General features: G+C 44.4%; 1 protein-coding gene across 1 annotated transcript in view; it reads right to left on the bottom strand.

Annotated features, from left to right (window-relative positions):
* LOC126199502 (uncharacterized) overlaps positions 1–17,360 on the bottom strand; it is an 87,025-nt gene that overhangs the window by 58,260 nt on the left and 11,405 nt on the right. Inside the window, exon 2 of the mRNA XM_049936425.1 lies at positions 12,193–12,400. Coding sequence (XP_049792382.1) covers positions 12,193–12,400 — 208 coding nt within the window. The remainder of the gene's footprint in view (positions 1–12,192; positions 12,401–17,360) is intronic.

Genomic DNA, 17,360 nt, shown 5'->3' with positions numbered 1-17,360 from the left:
ACTTCTGTTGTCGGAAGCCCCTTTGGTTTTGGCGGTTGCTATACCCATTCCTGCGGAACACGGTCTCCAGGTGTTTGAGTTCCGTTGGCAAGTTCTGTTCATCAAAGATCGAGTGTGCTCTATGTACCAAGGTGTTGAGCATTCCATTAAGCTGCGTCGGATGGTGGCAGCCGGAGGCATGTGGCTACAAGTCAGTGTGTGTAGGCTTACGGTACACACTGTGACCCAGTGAGCCATCAGACCTACGTTCCACTAGGACATCAAGAAAGGGTAGTTTTCCATCTTTCTCAGTCTCCATGGTGAATCGAATGTTACTGTGGTCCGAATTTAGATGTTGTAGAAAAATGTGTAGCTGTTCCTGTCCATGTGGTCAGATGACGAACGTGTCGTCCACGTAGCGTACGTCTTCAATGGTCAATACTATGAGCAGACCGACGGAGTAGCCGTGGGGAGCCCGCTCTCCCCAGTGGTGGCCAACCTGTTCATGGAGAGTTTCGAAGAGGAAGCACTGGAAGCCGCCGAACTGAAACCTATATGTTTCTTTCGCTAGGCGGACGACACGTTCGTCATCTGGCCACATGGACAGGAACAGCTACAGATTTTTCTACAACATCTAAATTCGGTCCACAGTAACATTCGGTTCACCGTGGAGACTGAGAAAGATGGAAAACTACCCTTTCTTGATGACCACGCGGACATAAATACGACGGACACAGCGCAGACAGATCATTCCATCAGCACCACCTGATGATGGCGGAACGGTTATTCGCCGAAATATCGTGGAACTTCGACGATCGGATCCGGCTGGGCACCCGAGAACCTTGGATACAAAAATGTTTTTGTTTTATTTACTAATACTGTATTTTGAATACGAGATATTTAATTGCATTGGAAAATTAGGACGTGAATAAGTTACTCATTGATGTAATCAGACTGTCAACTCCTTTCGTATTAATTCAATTATAATGTTAAGGAGGAATGTTGTGAATTGGGCAACGGCCTTGCCGCAGTGGATATGCCGGTTCCCGTGACATCACCGAAGTTAAGCGCTGTCGGGCGTGGTCGGCACTTGGGTGGGTGACCATTGAGGCCGGCATGCGCTGTTGACATTTTTCGGAGTGCACTCAGCCTCGTGATACCAGTTGAGGAGCTACTCGACCGAATAGTAGCGGCTTCGGTCAAGAATACCATCTTACGAGCGGGAGAGCGGTGTGCTGACCCCACGCCCCTCCTATCCGCATCCTCCACCGAGGATGACACGGCGGTGGGTTGGTCCCGGCAGTCCACTCGTGGCCTGAAGACGGAGTGTGAATGCTGTGAATTGTCTTTCTTGAACATAACGTAAGTCGACTTAATATTATTTATTAAGACGCAAGTGGAGATACATGTACACTACTGGCCTTTAAAATTGCTACACCAAGAAGAAATGCAGATGATAAATGGGTATTCATTGGATAAATATATCATACTAGAACTGACATGTGATTACATTTTCACGCAATTTGGGTGCATAGATCCTGAGAAATCAGTACCCAGAACAACCACCTCTGGCCGTAATAACGGCCTTGATACGCCTGGGCATTGAGTCAAACAGAGCTTGGATGGCGTGTACAGGTACGGTTGCCCATGCAGCTTCAACACGATACCACAGTTCATCAAGAATAGTGACTGGCGTATTGTGGCGAGCCAGTTGCCCGGCCACCATTGACCAGACGTTTTCAGTTGGTGAGAGATCTGAAGAATGTGCTGGCCAGGGTAGCAGCCGAACATTTTCTGTATCCAGAAAGGCCCATACAGGACCTGCAACATGCGGTCGTGCATTATCCTGCTGAAATGTATGTTTCGCAGGAATCGAATGAAGGGTAGAGCCACGGGTCGTAAAACATCTGAAATGTAACGTCCACTGTTCAAAGTGCCGTCAATGAGAACAAGAGGTGACCGAGACGTGTAACCAATGGCGCACCATACCATCACGCCGGGTGATACGCCATTATGGCGATGACGAATACACGCTTCCAATGTGCGTTCAAACACGGATGCGACCATCATGATGCTGTAAACAGAACCTGGATTCATCCGAAAAAATGACGTTTTGCCATTCGTGCACCCAAGTTCGTCGTTGATTGCACCATCGCAGGCGCTCCTGTCTGTGATGCAGCGTCAAGGGTAACTGCAGCCATGGTCTCCGAGCTGATAGTCAATGCTGCTGCAAACGTCGTCGAACTGTTCGTGTAGATGGTTATCGTCTTGCAAACGTCCCCATCTGTTGACTCAGGGATCGAGACGTGGCTGCACGATCCGTTACAGCCATGCGGATAAGATGCCTGTCATCTCGACTGCTGATGGTACGAGACCGTTGGGCTCCAGCAAGTAGTTCCGTATTACCCTCCTGAACCCACCGATTCCATATTACGCTAACAGTCATTGGATCTCGACCAACGCGAGCAGCAATGTCGCGTTACGATTAACGTCAATCGCGATAGGCTACAATCCGACCTTTATCAAAGTCGGAAACGTGATGGTACACATTGCTCCTCCTTACACGAGGCATCACAACAACGTTTCACCAGGCAACGCCGGTCAACTGCTGTTTGTGTATGAGAAAGCGGTTGGAAAGTTTCCTCATGTCAGCACGTTGTAGGTGTCGCCACCGGCGCCAACCTTGTGTGACTGCTCTGAATTGCTAATCATTTGCATATCACACAATCTCCTTCCTGTCGGTTAAATTTCGCGTCTGTAGCACGTCATCTTCGTGGTGTAGCAATTTTAATGGCCAGTAGTATATGTGCAACTATGTGCTGCAAAATGAAGAGATGTTGTCTCTACATGTTAATCTTCCAAAACCAACGAATGGCGAGAATGACGCTAATCTTAACAATTCCTCCCATACCCCTAGAATAGTTACTGCCGATGAAGAAAAGGACATCACCCATAAAGTCTCCTTCCCTGTTCCTTAAATGTGATCATGAGGACGCCAACCATAGTGCCTACATTTAGAAAAATGTAAGTGCTCAGTGTAGGGAGCAAGAGACTTATTTTTTTTTGTTACAGCTTCTAAAGACTTCAGAAGCTACAAGGTAAATAAAAAGCTGTCTCTCCTGTTGCAAAAGATGATAAAAAAGAAGAATTTTTCTTGTGTTTGTAAATATTATTCATGTTTGTTTGTAAATTTGCTAAATTGTTAAATGTGACTTGAAAGTGAACTTGTAAATGTTAGTGGTAGAGTGTTTGTTGAATAAGTGTAACAAAAATGATTGTCTTGTTTGTCACGAAATATCTTGATGAATTTCAAATTTAAAATTAATCTAAAGCTACACAATTGCTTTAAAAAAATAAGGTTTCATTTTATGAAAAATTTTAGTTCAAAAGCAAAAAACGCGTAATGTGAAGAAGCAAGTGCTTTTGGCTGGATAGTAACAGTGCCGAGATAGATAGATAGATAGAGAGAGAGAGAGAGAGAGAGAGAGAGAGAGAGAGAGAGAGAGAAAATTCCCTAACATGACTACCCTGTCTCGAGGACATATTGAGCGCGTCTTGGCCGCCTAACGGCAGACAATGCATTGCACAACTATATAACACAGAAATTAAGTATTGTTAGAATTTGATAGTTTGTTCATAGGATAGTGTAGATGATGTAGATGCTAGAAATACTAAGTTTGAGAAATCGATATTTTTCGTTATCTTTCCAGCGACAACGGAAAAGAGCTAAAAACCTGACATTTCCGGAATATGTGTATTTTGACATAAAATATGCTGTAGATTACGTTAGTGAAATTTTCTTTAATATTTAATTTGATGGACTTTTCAAAGGCACGTCAATAATACAAGTGACAGTTCCGCTGCTAGAGGTCACTCAAGACTCCACAGGAAAAATCGTAATAGTTATTATTAATAAGAAACGAATTTAAAATTTGGGTGAAATGTTTTTGTAACATAAATTTACAGTACGAACAGAGGCCATAAGTTCGCATTTAAAGAAGTTATTAATGATTCAATACGCAGAGAGGATGCTTTTTTAACACAGAGGAAAGGGCGCTAGCGTTCTAGAGGCGAGGGTTCCGCCAGCGGTCCGCTACGGTAGGCTACGCAGCGCCGCAGGCATCCGTGAAACTGCCTCTCTCTGTAGAAATGCGTTGTGATGTAATGTGTAACGGGGAACGCGAGTCGTCGCATGGCTGTGGATGGATACTTGGGTGATATCGAGAAACTAAGATCGCGCTTTTATACAACAGGCGTTCAGTAGGTAACGCAGCACATTTTTTTCTGAAATCGGGTTGGTTTTATTCACGCTTCCAATACACCACATTATTGCCCTCTCTTTTGGCTACAAAATCCTATTTTTCAACATAAATTCCGTTTAATGCGACAGCCTTACACCACCTTACTGGGAGGGCATGTATGCCCGATATCCGAGTCAACGTCTTGCTGCACCAGCGGCCTCTCCATCATCCACGAACTGCTTTCCGCGGAAGGTGTGGGATCCTGGATGTAGGGTGGACAACGAAAAACATTCCAATGAAGTTTTGTGAGCTCCACTCGGTTGCACAGACTTGTGTCAGGCCTTGCGCTGTCATGGGAATTGTTATCTGCCTATCATCTAGAACGAGAGTGTCCGCACGTTCCAATATTGCAGGAGTCGCAGCTGTGTGCGGCCTGGCCGGCATGCGGGAGATCGGACAGAATGGTTAAGTGAATGATAAATGAAACCTGTTACTATAAGATTTAAATTTATTTATTGTATATTAATTTAAAATGAGAGAAGAAGTGGCGTGAAGAACGACCACAAATATTGATACAAGTGAGAAAATGAAGAAGATGATGAAGAGAGAAGCAGTGTTCAATTTCCTATATTCTTCTAGGAACGGAAACATAATGCAGAAATTTGGAGCAGAATAACAGTTCCAGACAGGTTTGTGCGACTTGTTGCGATGGTGATAGATGCCTTGCCCAACGACTCATCGTTTTTTTTTTTGTTCACTGCCAGGTCTTCGTAGATATTCTATAAGCGCCTATGAATATCTGAAATGTGTTGTCTTCCCCACAAACTAATCTCAGTGACAGCTGTCTGCTTGGAAAACACGTCCGTTACAGACGCCATTTTGGAGGCTACGTATAGCGACGTCACCTATTGATATCGTCTAATAGTTAGGGCTATACTATACACAATAAGACATCAAACAATTAATCAAGGAGTTGCTCTATTCATTTTCACTGAAACTCATATTTTTTCGTTACATTCTCACCTGAAAACATGTACTTACAATATTTCCGGACTGAAAAGATCGATAACAGATGATAGATCATCTTATACTCAGAGAACACTCATTAATCACGGTCAAATCCTGACGTAACTGACAGCTGTTTGAGTATTGCAATCAGACGAAAATTAAGTAGTTTGCTGGGTACCGTTCTGTCCCTACATCTTGATGTTCGAAGCTGCGACGGAATTAAAAAATGGAATTACGCCATATCAACTTGAAATCCCTGGGCTAGCAGGACAGAGCGGATGAGGTTATATTTGTGGAAAGGGGACAAAATAAGTTACTGTCAGTTGCACTCAACATACAAACTTTATTTGTTAAAAGTTACACTCACACAAGCAAGAACCAAAACTCTCATGGTTTTAACGAAATACCTCCTTTGATTTAATTAAGATCGGCTGAAGTCCACACCGAAAATCCAAGGCACAAGGCTTAAGCAAGGAATTGAAGTACAGGAGTTCTTCTGGAGGTTTCACTTCCTTAGAAAAAAAAAATTATCTTCAATATAAATAGGCCGAAAGCCTTAGCTTAAACTTTTTCAACAGAACTCGGCTGAAGGCCACACATTAATTAAGAACGGTGTTACGGCTTAAGGCCGAGACAAAGATTTTCAGTATTTAATCAAAATAGGCTGAAAACTTGGCTGAAGGCCGCATATCAACAAAACAATTTAACGGCTTAAGGTCGAGGAAGAAGAGCTTTCAATTTGAAAAGGCTAAAGGCCTTATCTTAAAAAATTTCGTGTAAAGCTCGGCTGCAGGCCTCATACTAGGGCATAACAATCTTATGACCCTACGGGAAGACAAGGATTTTGAATTTTTAATTTGAGAGAGATAAAAACTTGGCTGAAGGCCACATACCATGCAGAAAACAATTTCACGAGTTAAGGCCTAAAGGGAAGAGCTTCTAATTTTCAACTAAGATAGGCTTAAGGCTTTATCCTAAAATGCTTCCCATAAAACTCGGCTAAGGCCACATATTAAACCCAAACAATCTCACAGCTTAAATCCCAGACAAAGAAATTTCCAATTTTTAATTTAAGCTGGAGCACTCTGCTGAAGGCCACTTAAAAACTAGAAAATATTTCTTACAGCTTAAGGCCTAGACAAAATTTTTCAACTTTTGATTTGAAAAGGCTGAAAACTCGGCTGAAGGCCACATACCAACTTGAAACAAATTTACGGCTTAAGGCCTAGACACAAGGAATTTTCAATTTTAATTTTGAAAGGCTGAAACTTGACTGAAGGCCACATAAGAAACAAGAAACAATTTTTCTACGGCTTAAGGACTTAGAAGAAAAGCGTTGCAATTTTAATAAGCTAAAACTCGGCTAAAGGCCACACAGAGTACTTAAGACTAAAAAGGAAATCGCTATGTAAAACACAAGGAGCGGCGCTCAGAAGGTTCCAATGGTCGGCCTAGGAATGTACAGGGTATTACAAATGAATGAAGCGATTTCATAAATTCACTGTAGCTCCATTCATTGACATATGGTCTCGACACACTACAGATACATAGAAAAACTCATAAAGTTTTGTTCGGCTGAAGCCGCACTTCAGGTTTCTACCGCCAGAGCGCTCGAGAGCGCAGTGAGACAAAATGGCGACAGGAGCCGAGAAAGCGTATGTCGTGCTTGAAATGCACTCACATCAGTCAGTCATAACAGTGCAACGACACTTCAGGACGAAGTTCAACAAAGATCCACCAACTGCTAACTCCATTCGGCGATGGTATTCGCAGTTTAAAGCTTCTGGATGCCTCTGTAAGGGGAAATCAACGGGTCGGCCTGCAGTGAGCGAAGAAACGGTTGAACGCGTGCGGGCAAGTTTCACGTGTAGCCCGCGGAAGTCGATGAATAAAGCAAGCAGGGACCTAAACGTACCACAGCCGACGGTTTGGAAAATCTTACGGAAAAGGCTAAAGCAGAAGCCTTACCGTTTACAATTGCTACAAGCCCTGACACCCGATGACAAAGTCAAACGCTTTGAATTTTCGGCGCGGTTGCAACAGCTCATGGAAGAGGATGCGTTCAGTGCGAAACTTGTTTTCAGTGATGAAGCAACATTTTTTTCTTAATGGCGAAGTGAACAGACACAATGTGCGAATCTGGGCGGTAGAGAATCCTCACGCATTCTTGCAGCAAATTCGCAACTCACCAAAAGTTAACGTGTTTTGTGCAATCTCACGGTTTAAAGTTTACGGCCCCTTTTTATTCTGCGAAAAAAACGTTACAGGACACGTGAATCTGGACATGCTGGAAAATTGGCTCATGCCACAACTGGAGACCGACAGCGCCGACTTCATCTTTCAACAGGATGGTGCTCCACCGCACTTCCATCATGATGTTTGGCATTTCTTAAACAGGAGATTGGAAAACCGATGGATCGGTCGTGGTGGAGATCATGATCAGCAATTCATGTCATGGCCTCCACGCTCTCCCGACTTAACCCCATGCGATTTCTTTCTGTGGGGCTATGTGAAAGATTCAGTGTTTAAACCTCCTCTACCAAGAAACGTGCCAGAACTGCGAGCTCGCATCAACGATGCTTTCGAACTCATTGATGGGGACATGTTGCGCCGAGTGTGGGAAGAACTTGATTATCGGCTTGATGTCTGCCGAATCACTAAAGGGGCACATATAGAACATTTGTGAATGCCTAAAAAAACTTTTTGAGTTTTTATATGTGTATGCAAAGCATTGTGAAAATATCTCAAATAATAAAGTTATTGTAGAGCTGTGAAATCGCTTCAATCACTTGTAATAACCCTGTAACACTAACGCACGTTTAGATGAGACAGGCAGCCAGACCGACAACCTCTTAATCAGAAGGCAACCCAACCGAAAGCCAGCCGACGATCCAACCAACAAGAACAGTTCTGCTCTACCCGACCAGCAAAACGACAACAAGATATCAATAGCTCAACGTCTGGATACTGGTGCCCAATCCAGCCAAGTCAGAATAAACGCCCAAAACTATCAACAACGCCTAGCTGTCGAACTAAACGCCATGCTGGACAGCATGAACACGACGAGGAAAATACACTGCCGAAAACTAGGTCAACCCCCAGTGCAGGTAGCCGGAACGTCAACGGCCACAAGGCAGAAGATACCGCTGGTACACTTGATTAATGAAGGAATGAATTAAATTAAGTTAAACACCACACAGGAAAATGGCTGCAATTCTAGCCGACTTCAATGGACACAAGTTGTTGCTCGTTGGAACCTCCCAGAAAGCGACAACCAGGATCAAACGAAGAGATGTGATAGCAGTCGAGGCTTGATAGTTGGTTAAGTGAGCATTCAACATTAGTCTCCAGGAACGGTGGGCGACGAACTTCGTAGCCCTCGCAAAAAGCGCCTCACAACTCCAACCGTGCGTGCACGCCGCCAGCAGCTCCGGCCTGACAACGCACCACGGAGACTTCCTCGTTGCTCTGCCCCAACCGACCAACTGCCACATACAGCAACCCAGAAAATATCCCCGCCACACCAAAGATAGTACAACAGTGGCTCTAAGCACTATGGGACTTAACATCGGAGGTCATCAGTCACCTAGACTTAGAACTACTTAAACCTAACTAACCTAAGGACATCAAACACATCCATGCCCGAGGCAGGATTCGGACCTGCAACCGTAGCAGCAATGCGGTTCCGGACAGAAGTGTCTAGAACAGCTCGGTCACAACAGCCGGCTAGTACAGCAGTACTAGTATCGATTCACGCTGCTGCTGCCATTCACGGAGAGAAGACAGCAACGTTATGGCGGTAACCGAAGACGAAATAAGACACCACTGGACTGCAATCAACGATAAAAAACAAGGCATGACGCGAGCCAACCATTGCTCACAACTTTTGTAGGATATCCGTCAGAACTGACGATGTGTTTCTCGGCAAAAATAAATTATCCTTAGCATTATAGTTGAAAATATCATTCCCCTTCAGTTACCAGTGTCTGAATTGGTTTAGAAAGAAACGTCGGCATACATGCTTACCTGTATTCCGTTCATGGGAAATTGTAAGGCACTGTGTGCCAGACCGAGATTCTAACTAAAATTCCTACTTCGTTGGGGTTTTAAATCGTAGTCTTCCTATAATAGTTCTTATAAGCTAGTGGTCTGAAAAGTTCGGATTCAGAGCAGTTCTGCTGTCTTCTTTGAGACTTGATATCAATCCAGCTCACCTCTCCAACAGCCAATGTATAAAACCTTGTAAAACAAATTTGCGTACTGGTTGTTTCTTTAATTCGATTTAATTGTTTTTGGCGTGCACATCCATTATTAACTGCATCATCCTGTCAATTTTTGTTATTATCTTAACTTGTACCATTTTGTATTATCAGTCGTGAGAATTTACTACAATATCTTCTTTAATTTTGTGTGAAAATTCTCACACCATATTATAACGAATTACATGAAATGAACTAAATAAAAAAATAACAGAGGAAAGTTAGTTCATAGGAAAAGACACTACTGATCCCCATTGAAAGAGCATTTAGGCTCCTTTGGAGTGTTGTAGATGGTACCAGGGGCTCACTTATTTTCCACCACTACGTAAGTCATGGCTGTGGGGTGGTGTGCATGTGCCAGTCGGTTGTATACTTCCAGCGCTGTAAGACGTCACAGAATGACAGTGAATGAACTTGCTGGATATGTTAGTGTATCTATGTGGGCTGTCCAGCATCTCTAGAAGGAGTGGTCGTAGAAACGTCCTAACAGATAGGGACTGGGGACGAGCGTTACGCCTTTCAATGATAGACTGTTCCAAACACGAGAGGAATTGCTTAGGTCAGTGAAAGCAGATCCATTTCAACCAGTTATTGAGCAAACATTTCGAAGGCTACAGCATGCAGTGAATATTTGGAATCGAGTACCGTGCAAAATATCATTGTTGACAATGCCACACGATGCTACACATCTTCAATGGAGACGGACAGTGGCAGACCAGTGAGTCGCGATTTGGCCTCTGGTCAAAAGATGCAAGGCATTTGGACCACAATGTGTATGGAGGGCGCTTTGGGGCTGTTGACTCACTCAGTTAGTAATAGCCCAATCCAGGGTGTTTATTTGATTATTTTCGACGAATAAGTGTTACTCTCTCTAATCGTTCGTCACGATGCGCATGCTGTGAACATTCCCAACTTCCAGGATCGTAGCATCCGCTCTTACAGGGCTGCACCAATTCGATGCCTGTTTGACGAGAAACCTATCGCTCTTAGAATGGCCCACAAAATCTCTGGATTATAATCCAGTAGATCTGTCTGGGTCTGTTTGATATAGCAGGTGACTCATAGTAAACAGCAATCTCCCCGGTTTGGTAGCTGTACGGGATCTGATGAACAAGAAAAGGCTTCAACTGGATATGGCGTACCTGAAGAACTTGTGGACTCTCTTCCTTGGCGAACTACACTAATGGCCATTAAAATTGCTACACCACGAAGATGACGTACTACAAGCGCGAAATTTAACCGACAGAAAGAAGATGCTGTGATGTGTAAATTATTACCTTTTCAGAGCGTTCACACAAGATTGGCGCCGGTGGCGACACCTACAACCTGCTGACATGAGGAAAGTTTCCAACCGATTTCTCATACACAAACAGCAGTTGACCGGCGTTGCCTGGTGAAACGTTGTTGTGATGCCTCGTGTAAGGAGGAGCAATGCGTACCATCACGTTTCCTTGATAAGGGTCGGATTGTAGTCTATCGCGATTACGGTTTATCGTATCGCGGCATTGCTGCTCGCGTTGGTCGAGATCCAATGACTGTTAGTAGAATATGGAATCGGTGGGTTCAGAAGGGTAATACGGAGCGCCGTGCTGGATCCCAACGGCCTCGTATCACTAGCAGTGGAGATGACAGGCGTCTTATCCACATGGCTGTAACGGATCGTGCAGCCACCTTGAGTCAACAGATGGGAACGTTTGCAAGAAAACAACCATCTGCACGAACAGTTCGACGACGTTTGCAGCAGCATGGACTATCAGCTTCGAGACCATGGCTGCGGTTACCCTTGACGCTGCATCACAGGCAGGAGCGCCTGCGATGGTGTACTCAACGACGAACGTGGGTGCACGAATGGCTAAAAACGTCATTTTTTCAGATGAATCCAGGTTCTGTTTACAGCATCATGATGGTCGCATCCGTTTTTGGCAACATCGCGGTGAACGCACATTGGAAGCGTGTATTCGTCATCGCCATACTGGCGTCTCACCCAGCGTGATGGTATGGTGTGCCATTGGTTACACGTCTCGGTCATCTCTTGTTCGCACTGACTGAACAGTGGACGTTACATTTCAGATGTACTACGACCCATGGCTCTACCCTTTATTCTATCCCTGTGAAACTCTCCATTTCTGCAGGATAATGCACGACCGCATGTTGCAGGCCCTGTACGGGCCTTTCTGGATACAGAAAATGTTCGACTGCTGCCCTGGCAAGCACTTTTCCAGATCTCTCACCAATCGGAAACGTCTGGTCAACGGTGGCCGAGCAACTGGCTCGTCACAATACGCCAGTCACTACTCTTGATGAACTGTGGTATCGTGTTGAAGCTGCATGGGCAGCTGTACTTGTACACGCCATCCAAGCTCTGTTTGACTCAATGCCCAGGCGTATCAAGGCCATTATTACGGCCAGAGGTGGTTGTTCTGGGTACTGATTTCTCATGATCTATGCACCCAAATTGCGTGAAAATGTAATCACATGTCATTTCTAGTATAATATATTTGGCCAATGAGTACCCCTTTATCATCTGTATTCCTTCTTGGTGTAGCAATCTTAATGGCCAGTAGTGTATTATTGTCCAGGCTAGAGGCGGTGTTGTACCCATTATCGTGGCTTTTTCTGGGTATAACTAAATTTGTTGTCCAGTGTGGTTGTTTATGAAGGGTGTTACAATGGTAAGAGAGAGGCAGCGCTAGAGAGATCCATACCGTGAGGCAGTGCCGCGTTGACGACGGCGCAGACGGCTCCAGAGCAGATCGTGGCCAGCAGGGCTGGGGCGAAGAGCGCCGACCTGCCGACGCAGACGGCCACGGTGTCGCCCTCCCGCAGGCTGGGCACCGCCCTCTGCAGCGCCGACAGCTCCGCCGCCGCCTGCCGCAGCACCCAGTCGGCCCGCGACTCCTGGCCCACCACCACCTGGACCACAACACACACACACACACAGTCTCATCAGCTGCCCAACCCGGTCACGAACCAACAGCAAGGCACACACAACTCTGTGCGCTCCATGCGATCGAGGGTTGTTTACGTTTAGCAGATGGGTGCGGTGCTTCGTATTGTTTCAAGTGTCTCTGTTACCGTTACAGCTGCAGAGTGCATACGAACGTTTTGGTAAATTACTTCCTTTGCGAGGTGCCGGGGCTAGCAGTGTATTTAACACTAAATTCTTCTAGAATCCTCCTATGGAAATGATGCTCTAAGCCCCCCTTTTCTAACTCCGACTTTTGCTGTTGCACATGGATTAAGAAGAAACGCGAACTGACTGTAATCGACTCTGCCAGTGGAGTAGAAAAGAGTTTGTCACCTGCAATAATTTAATTTCTTAGAAATTAATTTGATAAAGGAAAGTTTCATTAACATAGTGAGAAATAAAAAGGGTTTCTCTACCGATCTACAGAATGAAAGTTCTGTCCAAAATAACAATTTGATTTATTATGACTAAACTCAAAATAATAAACAAAACACATGATACATTTACAATATGTCAAATTAGATACTCACATAAATGATGTGGAGGTGAAGTTGTCCATAAACTAGCTTGTGAAATTTATGACCAAGTGGTATGTGGAGCCAATTCCTTGCAACTCAAATCTTAAGAGAAACACCCAGCCAACCCAACATTAATTGCTGCTACAGTAGTCAGAACTCAGACAATGAACACCCAAGACAGAACCACGTTAGAAAAGACGGGAACAGGCGCGCTCTGCTGAGCTCTGATTATCACATAGCAAAATTTCCTAATCTGCCGGTGCTGCGGACATACATTACCAAGTTGTCTCCTTAACTGCAAGGACACAATCTGGCGTACCGGAAGCGATGGCTGGTTGCTTCGACGTCCCGTCGTGGTGATGATAATGTCGCGAGTATAGCCCGAAACAAATTATCCTGGTCTGGTTGTTCCAGACTAAAGACTTCTTAGCAACACAAATGCGACTCTGAGGGAGACGAAGAAGGCTCGCCACACAATCACTGACGGTACAGTGGTTGATTTTAACAAGCGAAATCACACAGTAACTCCGATACAGTCAACTTTAGCCAAAACTGCTCAAGACGGACAACATAGGCCGCTTGTACGCCGAACGTTCAATTGCCAACTGTACTCGGAAAGTTACGCTGAAGTCGATACTTCAGCAACTTCGTCAAACAGTTACAATTAAATGAAAGTGTATCAGACAGCCAACGGAAGGCAGGCTGTCCAGAGCAGCGAGTGCTCAGTCTTGTAACCTACTCTGACCGAAAGGCAAGAGCCGACTCTATCAAGAGCACCCATACAAGGCAAACACAGAACATTCCCGCTCCTACGACAGTGGCTGTGGTTAAACGTGCCAATCAGCAACTCGAAAACCGGCGGAAAATTCCACTTTATTGCCGAAGCACTACTATTCCACCAATGGAGTTACTTGGCGCCAATTTCTGCGCCGATTTTGCTACGACACGGAGCTATCCGCTGAGCAAGCCAATCACAGTTATGATTTTGCACAAATCGCGGGAATTTTCCCGCCAAGACTGCCTAGGAACACAAGTCGTTCCCACGCCTCGCTGGTAGCCCATCAGAAAGTGTTTTCACTACGTTTCTGCGAAGTAACGGAATGTCTAACCCCAGCAGCTCCTTCAGGCCCATGTGGGCGTGTCCCCCCGCTTTTATGACAATGTCGGCGTCTGGGCAGCATCCAATCGACTCCCTCACACCCGTCGGCATAACCCTTTCAAGATCAGCAGTACCCGCCTGTCACCGGACCATCCGGGTGACGAGAGACACTGCGTGGGGAGTCCGCATGTGAAGGAATAGCAACTTTTCACCACGTGCAATTAGAGAGGAAAATATTCATATCTTCTGAGTTCTCAATACTAGCCTTGTAATGACCATACTCGGCTACACTTCCCCAAATCGAATTACTCAGAGTAAGATATAAATATGAGAGGGGGCACCGTTAAGGCATGCCACCTCTCACCCTTACCAAGAATGATACCCCAGACAACTCACAGACTATTAATACTGCCCTTCATGACTGTTATTCAGATTCGTCAGGGATGCTTCAGTAGCCTGTACGAAATACACCTCTTCTATATGGCAGAAGAAACCAAGTAGGATGGTGTCATGTAAGAGACCTAGTTCTCCATACCACCATCTACTGACGTGCTGCAGAAACCAGTAAGTATCGTTGCTAACAAACTAACTTGAAATGTGCAATCAGATATCCAAGTGAATAGGATTCCTGCTGAAAATATTTATTTATTTATTTAAAAAAAATATTTTTGAGATTGCAAAGTGGTCCAAGTAGGCTGTATTCCTTTCATGAGTATTATCTGTGCGATCGTCCATTTTCATCCTTGGGTTTTACAATGTAAAATGAAGCTGGAAGCTTAACACAGGTTCTTGAAAATGACGCAACGTTGAAACTGGACGAGTGTACAGATAATAAAAAGAATACAGCCTACTTGGACCATGTTTTCATACTCGAAATTATGTAATTCACTTATTCATTTAACTGGATCTGGTTAGCGACATCAAGCCTTCTCTTACATCGTACCAGGGTTTCACACATACAGTACATTTTTAACATCATAGGTACCCAAAAATGACAGTTTTAATACGACAAATAATATTAAAATTATTTGAGTGAGTATAGTGACAATGTGGGTGTACAGTACTGACTATGAACTAATGTAGTAAATGCTGACAGTACATCTACTACTACTGCTGCTGCTGCCACTAACAATAATAATAATAACAGTAACAATATTGACAATAATAACAATAACGATTTTGAAAGATATAAAAAGATTTTTAAGAGTAAAAAACAGATGTTTTCCGATATAGAGAGTTCTGGGGAAAGGAAATTTAAGAAGACAGCATCATCCAAGAATACAGGGAAATGAGGAAGATATGGTTGCCAAGAAGAATCTACAGGAGTAATAAGTGCATACAGGGACAATGGTAGTCATTAATGTTGCTTCAGTAGGTACATCATGAGCTCTCTTCTGCAGCTAGAGGTGTTATTCAATTATCTAATGTGGGAGGTTATTCCAGAGTCGGGTTTCTGCTACTGAGGAGGACTGCGACAAAATGGCTAAACGATGGAGTAGGGCAGAAAGGATTTTCCTCTGATGGGAACGGGTGTTTTTGCTATGTGTTTAGATAACAGCGTTAAGGTCGAGGAGAGATATGAGGGGAGGTGTACGTCGATAAGACAATAGGGAAGACGGAGAGTATGAAAATCTCTACGCTTGTCCGCACGCACCCAGGATAGCTGTACATATGATGGCGAAACACGATCAATATGCATATGCTGGCGAAATACGATCAAAGATATATCTAACACAGACATTTACAATCACCTCCAGGCGCCGTGAGCTTTCCTAAGAAAGACTTGGCAGGATAGCGTCGCTGCAATCAATAACTGGACGTGGAATTATTTGTAAAAGTTTTTTTCTCGGGTCAGCATTATGACTGTAACTGTGGGAGGCATGTATACTTCACATAATACAGTATCTTCAAATCCACGGGCATCCCAGTCACGTGATATCAGTGATCAGAATTGTAGAATGACGAATACAAGTAGACCGAGCTCTAACCTTCCCAGCAAGAACAACAGATATAATTATTGTGAAAAGTGCCGAAACATCAGTTGGTAACTTACACTCAATGGCTTTAGGGAAAATAACAGGTGCAACAGCCAAACTGCACATACTTGATATTGCCAAAGCAGAGAGGAATCGTGCACGAATAGAGACAAATTGAAGATTAACAGCAAATAAACTACTTGATAACAAATTGTGGATGGAGAGAAATTTAGGAGCATATATACTAAAGAGTGTTATCATAAAAAATAGGTATTATCATGGACGCTGACATTTCACTTCGCGAATAGAAAAAAATGCCTCTGAGCACTACGGGACTTAACATCTGAGGTCATCAGCCTCCTAGACTTAGACCTACTTAAACCTAACTAACCTAAGAACATCACACACATCCATGCCCGAGGCAGGATTCGAACCTGCGACCATAGCAGCAGCGCGGTTCCAGACTGAAGCGCCTAGAACCGCTCGCCCACAACGGCCGGCGCAAATAGAAAATATCACATGACATCCGAAATGTTAACCATGTGCTACATGTGATACGGCATTGAAATGGTCTCAACGTACAAAAGTCCGTCCGATTCCTGTCAGTCCGAGCTCAACATCTTCCACAATATGTTCCAAATCTGTGTACACGTTGCCACGTACAACCATTAGTCCAATTCCTTCTCCGATGCTATCGAAGTTTGAGGTCCAACCCTATAACGCCGGGAATGCAGCGTTGCGATAAATGTGGCGACGTGCATGAAGTATCAGTTTCGAGAGTACTATTCTAATGTAACCGTGGTTCAACAAGTGGGAACTGCCTTGAATAGAAATAGACGGACATTAAATACATCATGGAAATGATATTACTCTGCAAGCTGCAATCAATGAGTATCAGAAGCGAGGCTACTCTTGGGCAGCGCAGTATCTTAAGTTTAATATGAGAAGTCAGGAACAGTTCCCACCACTTCCGAAAGCAATTGTCCTAGGTTGGACAGAGACATTACAACCTACGTGCAGTTGCTCTCAGCTCGCCCATTCCGTCACACAAAATGCCACAGCAGTCAGCAGCGAGGCCGGCCGAAGTGGCCGTGCGGTTCTAGGCGCTGCAGTCTGGAACCGCGAGACCGCTACGGTCGCAGGTTCGACTCCTGCCTCGGGCATGGATGTGTGTGATGTCCTTAGGTTAGTTAGGTTTAACTAGTTCTAATTTCTAGGGGACTAATGACCTCAGAAGTTGAGTCCCATAGTGCTCAGAGCCATTTGTACCATTTTTTCAGCAGCGAGGTCGCAGCTCCTACCACAATATCAA

This window comes from Schistocerca nitens, chromosome 8, assembly GCF_023898315.1.
Source record: "Schistocerca nitens isolate TAMUIC-IGC-003100 chromosome 8, iqSchNite1.1, whole genome shotgun sequence".
In the NCBI taxonomy this organism is placed as follows: domain Eukaryota; kingdom Metazoa; phylum Arthropoda; class Insecta; order Orthoptera; family Acrididae; genus Schistocerca; species Schistocerca nitens.
Note: the sequence above shows the minus strand (reverse complement) of the source record. Positions and strands in the feature narration are given on the sequence as shown.